The 7,575-nt window shown below is 36.8% G+C and overlaps 1 protein-coding gene across 1 annotated transcript; it reads left to right on the top strand.

The window, feature by feature from the left end:
• Window positions 1-2,241: 2,241 nt before the first annotated feature.
• LOC113060313 (C-C chemokine receptor type 6-like) lies at window positions 2,242-5,560 on the top strand. Its single transcript, XM_026229183.1, has 2 exons — window positions 2,242-2,373; window positions 3,599-5,560. Exon 2 carries the CDS (start codon window positions 3,614-3,616, stop codon window positions 4,673-4,675), a length of 1,062 nt encoding a protein of 353 aa, XP_026084968.1. The 5' UTR covers window positions 2,242-2,373; window positions 3,599-3,613; the 3' UTR covers window positions 4,676-5,560.
• Window positions 5,561-7,575: the final 2,015 nt, after the last annotated feature.

The raw sequence follows: 7,575 nt of genomic DNA, 5'->3' as shown, positions 1-7,575 counted from the left end.
ATATAGCCTCTGATATCTTACGGTCCAACTCGTCTGACGCCAGTCCAATACATTCTTCCTCGATTAGGAAAATTATACAGTCTTATTATGCCGCTTTCATCGTCGCTCAGATCGTCTCCAGAATCAGTGAGCGCTCGTTCATAAGCATCCGGCTTGTCGAAGAAGTACGTCAAAACATTTTCGTTGTAACGGCCACGGTGCAGCCCCTCTGCGTTCATCTTTGCGTGTACATCTTCATTGAATTTTGATATCAGCTAGAGCCGGCCAGAGCGCTGCATACTAAGTAGCCACGCTTTTCATTTCTTCGGAGAGTAACTGGAACGAGGTGCAGGTGAGTTTGGACACCTGCTTCACGAGTGCTTGCACCGCATGACCTGTGCCCGAAATGTTCTCCTCTTGTTGGTCCATACGTTAGATGCTGTGAGCGATGAAGTCCTTGTGCTGGGACGTGCTTGCTGCATCCATGGTCTGGTCAGATCGTTCTGTGCTGAAATAACAGGAGGATGCAAGATGCAAGTAAACACAGTTTAATGAATGAAAGTTAGAAGCAAAGACACAGGTCGGGGACAAACACTCAGGTGGCAGTCGAAGCAGGGAACGAGATGGTGATCCGGTAGGGTTGCGGTGAAGAGCGCGCTTGAGAAAACCGAGGAACCGTGGAACATCCAGACGACACGAAGAACTGACGAAATCCAGACAAAGCACTGAGATGACGAGGCACGAGAACAGGACACACACCGAGGAACAACCACAATGATCTGACAACATGAGAGGGAAATTACTGGGCATATAAAGGAACTGGAATAAACGACAGCTAATGACACTAATCAACACAACTAGTAACCACACACACATAATTACACTCACGCAGACACATCAGTATGAGACGAACCGTGACACTGGCTAAGGATGCAGCTTCAAAATGTAATGAAATGCTTTAATGTTAGTTTTGTAGGTCAGGTCAGAACATTTACATATCAGAAGTTAGCACCATAACCTGATTAAATGTCAAATGCTTACATTACATTCACATACTGACATGAACACCCATTGCTTATTAAAGTGCAACTTTATAATGTGGACTCAATTCTTGCCCCCCCCCCCCCCCCCCCCAACACATATTGTTATAAGCCTAACTGTTCATTTCTGGCACCAACTACTATTCCTCGTTCAAAGTCACTTAAATCCTCTTTCTTCCCCATTCTGATGCTCGGTTTGAACTTCAGCAAGTCATCTTCACTACATCTTGATGTCTAAATGCATTGAGTGTACCTAATAAAGTGGCCGGTGAGTGTGTATACATACATACATATACCGGTCAAAAGATTCTGATCAGAACAATATGTAAATCATTTTTTACAGGTGTTTCTTATGGTCATCAAGGCTGCATTTATTTGAACAAAAACACAGGAAAAAAAATCTATTGTGAAAGATGTTAAATTAAATTTTCTATTTTAATATAAAAAAAATTATATTTTAATATACTACATTAAAATCTATATTCTATTGTTAATAAAATATAAGTTTATGAGATTTGTAAATTATTCCATTCCTTTTTTTACTCACAATTTGTACAGTTTCCCAACTTTTTTAAATCGGGTCTGTAACATTTTGCAAGATTATATATATCTTTTTTTCTTTTTTTTTTGATCAAATAAACGCAGCCTTGATGAGAATAAGAGACTTCTTTAAAAAAACATTACAAGACTTTACTGATCCCAAACTTTTGACCGGTAGTGTATATAGCTATATAATAATAATAATAATAATAATAATAATTAACTATTAATAAATGAATAATAAATCAACTATTTACATTTGTATTTTGGTTTTGTAATGGCAAAGCCATGTGGCTTTTAAAGCAGGACTGACAAATCTGAGTATGGTTGTAAATATCCGCGTAAAGTTCTGAGGAATTAGGGAACAAAAAAAGTAGAAGAATATTTTTAAAAACCAATGAAACAACAATAATACTAACAATAACAATAATTATGATAATACACTGACGTTTTACTAAAATATGCAGCTGGAACAGTCAGGATGACAATGCAGCCGTTCTGTGTTCCTCTGTTCACTTCTCAGTTTTTGTTTGTTGAGGTTGGCTGATCTTTCATCGGTGTAGGGCACCAAAGAAGAAGCCTCATTAGATAGCAGAAGCAGGTGACAACAGAGACAGTTTATCAACGCTGTATTTGTGACAGCATCCACTGCATGATCTCACATGTGGGCTGGTCTACAGAAACATAAAGGACCACAGTGAGAGGAACTCCACACTGAAACAGGTGCATCACACGTGAACTGTTGAAACATTCCTCTCAAATCAGTCCGAGAAAGAGTCAGAAAGAAGGACTTAAAACAAGAGGTCACGCTGAGGTACAGTATTTTAAATGCAGATATTATCTTGTTGGCTTTCATTTGATGAAAGTACATTTGCTTGCAGTAGACTCTGGGGGGAAAAAAAGTGCTTTTATTTTTCATAGTTTTGACATACTTGACTGAATATAAGAATTATGCCAAGTCACTTTTATTTCTATAGCGATTTATACAATACAGACTATTTCAAAGCAGGAATAAACAGGAAAATAACTTTGTAATATTGTTATAAAATAATAAGTTATGAAATTTATTCAACTGCAGCTCTACAGATGACAAAACACCATTATTCAGCTGTTCATTTCAAGTTTGGTTCTTATTCGTTAGTGTCAGTGCAGTTAAATCTATATTACTGGATCGTTTTTTAATGATTAAATACTGTTGGATTTAAATTGTGCATGGTTGTCTTAAGAAAATAAACCATTTATTTTCCATGTATTATTACTTTAATGATGCGTTCAGAATGTGCACAAATACAGGTTTGGTAGTGTGCACAGTAAGCTGCTGAAACAAGACACACATTTTTAAGCAGGACACAAACGCCTTTCATTTTTTGAAAGATGACTGTGGTATCATTATCTTATCTGCTATCTATACAGAAGCAGCCTTGATGCAGAAATATTTGCGTAGCTTCCTTCTTACACACGTATTTAGCCAATATTTTAGCATAATTTTACAAATATTACTGTTTACGGAAATAAAATATTAATAGTGCAATCTAATTGTAATGTTTTCGGACACTTTGCACATTGCACGCCATTAATTGAAAATGTATTATACTTTACATAAAAATTCAGTTAGCTGAACTTTATAGTGATTTATATAATTACTTCTATAATTACTGTTGTTTTTGAAATATTGGTTCAAATGGTAACTAAATTATATGAAACTGAACTGCATTGTATTAGTCAACAACACATCAAAATGAGAGTACTTCTTAAAAGCAGGACAAAAAATGATTATTTGATTTGACATCAAAAGTACTTTAAAAATAAAATAAAAATGAAACAAGGTTGTGAAAGTGTGCTCTCTTTAAGTACTGCTTAGTGTCCTCTTATTTCATTAATATTAGATTATTTGCAAGTATTATTTGCTCATCCCTTTCACAAGGGATGAGCTTCTGTTTGATGTGTTTGAGAAACAAGAGTACGTGGTTGTTCTGATGCAAAATAGCTCTCTTTTTAGATCTTCAGATTTTTATTCTATCCATCTCTCTCTTTTCAAGGTCAGCCATACAGTTATGACTGATATCCCAGATTACAACTCTTATAGTTATGATTATGATGATGGTGTGGAACCTTGTAACCTGACGCAGTTCAACGAACAGCAAGTGACCATCCCAACCTTCATCTACTCTCTGATTTGCGCACTCGGCCTGGTGGGCAACGTTCTGGTCCTCCTAACGTACTCCTTCTACAAGAAAGCGAAAACCATGACCGATATCTATCTAGTTAACGTGGCACTGGCCGATCTGCTCTTCGTCATCGCCCTTCCACTGATCATCTACAACGAACAGCACGACTGGAGCATGGGCCAGTGGGCATGCAAGTTTCTGAGAGCAGCCTACAGCATCAACGTGTACAGCAGCACGCTCCTGTTGGCCTGCATCAGCGGCGACCGCTACATCGCCATCGTCCAAGCCAGACGATCGGTTCGAATTCGATCGCAAGCTCAGGTCTACAGCCGTCTCATCTGCTCGGTCATATGGCTTCTCGCTCTCATCTTGTCTCTGCCTACTTTTATATATTACCAGGAGGTAAACAAGGAATGCATCACTAACTTTGATGAGCATCACACCGCCAGACTCATGAAGATCCTGATTCCGAGCATGCAGATGGTCCTCGGGTTCTTGGTGCCGCTGATGATCATGATATTCTGCTACTCGTGCACCATGGTGACTTTACTCAAAGCTCAAAACTTCCAGAAGCACAAAGCCATCCGCGTGGTCCTGGCCGTGGTCTTTGTGTTCGTCCTCTGCCATCTGCCTTACAACGTGGCGCTTCTTGTCTACACCAGTAAACTGTTCAATGAGAGAGTCTGCGAGGAAGAACAGAAGACGCTGATGACTTTGTCCATCAGCAGGAGCGTGGCCTACCTTCACTGTTGCTTGAATCCCATTCTGTACGCCTTCATCGGGGTTAAATTCAGGAGCCACTTTTGTCAGATCTTCCGCGACTTGCGGTGCCTGGGGAAACGGTACATTTCGAGACGCTCCTCTCAGCAGACCTCTGAGCTGTACATATCAGCGAACAAAACCGTTGTTGGACAGAACCAGGAGAACCCGTCTTCATTTACAATGTGACAGAACCTTTGAGTGTTTGTGCTCAAGGAAGCAGTGAGCTGTGGATCGTTTGCTTGGTTCTTGGTTTGTGTTTCAGTTTCGGACACAAGCTTTTGGTAAACTTTTTTTGGCTTCAGAATAAGGTTTCATTAATGCATTAACTGACATGAACTAACAATGAACAACACATTTATAACAGTATTTATGAATGACATGTCATCTCAGGTCAAAATGACATTAATACATTCCATTGTTTTATTAGTTTTCATTGTTAGTTAATGTTAAGTAATGTAGTTAGCTAATGTTAATAATTGTACATTTATTATAGTGTTACCACTTGTTTTGTAATTTTTTTTTGTTTACTTTATACTTTCCTATTCAAATTCTTTTTTACAGTAACTTTACTGTGGGCTGACTACTACAACCCATACCTGATTTGCAAGGCAAATACATTTCAGGGAAATTCATATCAGCCTTGACAACAATTATGGTATTAAACCATATGAGTGCCAAGGTACAAAAATGCATTTTTCTTAATTATTAAATGCTCAGTATAATGCATTTAATAAATATTCAAAAAACAACATTAACAACAAAACCAAAGCATTTAAACATTAACCATGAAAAACCTACTGTATTATATTTGATACACACATTTCAGTGCCTCTAAATAAATGATCAACATGATCAAAAAATCTATTACATGCCCAATGTTAATTGATAGTTAAGACAATTTTACCAAGTCTATTGTGTTGCTTTCTATTATACAAACATCCACCTTGTCCTTCACTATTTATTAAAATTTTTTGAAGTGTTTTATCAAGTAAACGTAAGAATAACTTTTCATGTTTGTGATATTTCTAGATGTGCACTTACAACTTATGTTTACTTGATTATAATTTTTATTTTAGAAAAATCATGTAAATGTGAGTCTCAAATATGATCATCAGGCTTTTGAGGAAATTTTATTTGTCATATTATTAGAGATATAGAGTGATGACTGATATGTATATAATTTTATGTAAGTACTTGCTGTACTGTTATTAAAAATTAATAAATAAAGTCTGTCCACTGCTTTGGGTGTGTGTGTGTGCTTTTGGGAAATGCAGAGAACAAATTTTGGCTACATGCCACTTTACTTTAAATATCTTTATATGTTAAATATGTTTATTTTTCTGCATATAATTTTGCTCAGTTTGGGGTTTCTTGAGTATAAGTGCTACATTCTCACTATTTAATACTATATAAAAGTCTTATGTATTAAATGTGATACTCAACAAAAACACACATGAATACATTTATATTCCACAAAATAGTTACACGGTTAAATAATTATAAAGGCATATATATGACTATAACCTCATATCTCAGGCTTTACTGGGTCCAACATACAACCTTTTAATATTAAGAAACCTTTAAATATGATTGCCTGAGTTGTCGAGTGAACAATAAAGCTCCACTGTGCAGCTGTGATGGATCTGGTGGAGAAGTTCATGAAGTGATTAAACCGTGCCGTATTATGTAGGACTGTAGTGCTAGATTTGACTTCTGGAGAGTTAGACAGGGACTTTTGGCCCTGTGGTCTGAAAGGATGCCTTCTATCGAAGTATATCTTTGCAAACTGTGGACAATGACACACTTCTGTGCATGTACATACACAGGTTACTGAAAGTAGTGGGATGATTATCTAAATCTAACGAAATGGGTCAGACAGAGAGCAATGCACTTCCACACAATGGTTAAACAGAAATGCAGAAATGAAACACTTTATAAATAAAATATCATGACTCCACCTAGAGTAATATCATATCCTAAAAAGTAGGAAACATTACACGAGGGACTGGTCACCCTACAATACGTGAAAGAGGCTTTTCAACCACTGCAGCAGAATATATGGTTGTCTTATCAGGAGTTATTTCTATTTGAATGATGCTCATCTTAGTTCCTCGTACTACATCTGTGAACAACACATTGAGTTTGCATACAGATGGCATCATGAAATGCCCAAATTTACATTACAAATTCACCAAACAGTTGTATGCACAGTTTTTAGGTCATTTTTTTGTATTTTTCTGTTCTGATGTATTTTAAAAAGTAATGTATTATTGTGACGCAAAACAAAATTTTCAGCGCATGATCTTTTGGAAATCATTCAAATATGCTGGTCTGCGACAGCCTGTCTCACATTTACTTGATTGATATACAGTATTGTTCAAAATAATAGCAGTACAATGTGACAAACCAGAATAATCAAGGTTTTTAGTATATTTTTTATTGCTACGTGGCAAACAAGTTACCAGTAGGTTCAGTAGATTGTCAGAAAACAAACAAGACCCAGCATTCATGATATGCATGCTCTTAAGGCTGTGCAATTGGGCAATTAGTTGAAAGGGGTGTGTTCAAAAAAATAGCAGTGTCTACTTTTGACTGTACAAACTCAAAACTATTTTGTACAAACATTTTTTTTTTCTGGGATTTAGCAATCCTGTGAATCACTAAACTAATATTTAGTTGTATGACCACAGTTTTTTTAAACTGCTTGACATCTGTGTGGCACGGAGTAAACCAACTTGTGGCACCTCTCAGCTGTTATTCCACTCCATGATTCTTTAACAACATTCAACAATTCATTCACATTTCTTGGTTTTGCTTCAGAAACAGCATTTTTGATATCATCCCACAAGTTCTCAATTGGATTAAGGTCTGGAGATTGGGCTGGCCACTCCATAACATTAATTTTGTTGGTTTGGAACCAAGACTTTGCCCGTTTACTAGTGTGTTTTGGGTCATTGTCTTGTTGAAACAACCATTTCAAGGGCATGTCCTCTTCAGCATAGGGCAACATGACCTCTTCAAGTATTTTAACATATGCAAACTGATCCATGATCCCTGGTATGCGATAAATAGGCCCAACACCATAG

Source organism: Carassius auratus, chromosome 42 (assembly GCF_003368295.1).
Source record: "Carassius auratus strain Wakin chromosome 42, ASM336829v1, whole genome shotgun sequence".
In the NCBI taxonomy this organism is placed as follows: domain Eukaryota; kingdom Metazoa; phylum Chordata; class Actinopteri; order Cypriniformes; family Cyprinidae; genus Carassius; species Carassius auratus.
This window is presented reverse-complemented; position numbering and strand designations above follow the sequence as displayed.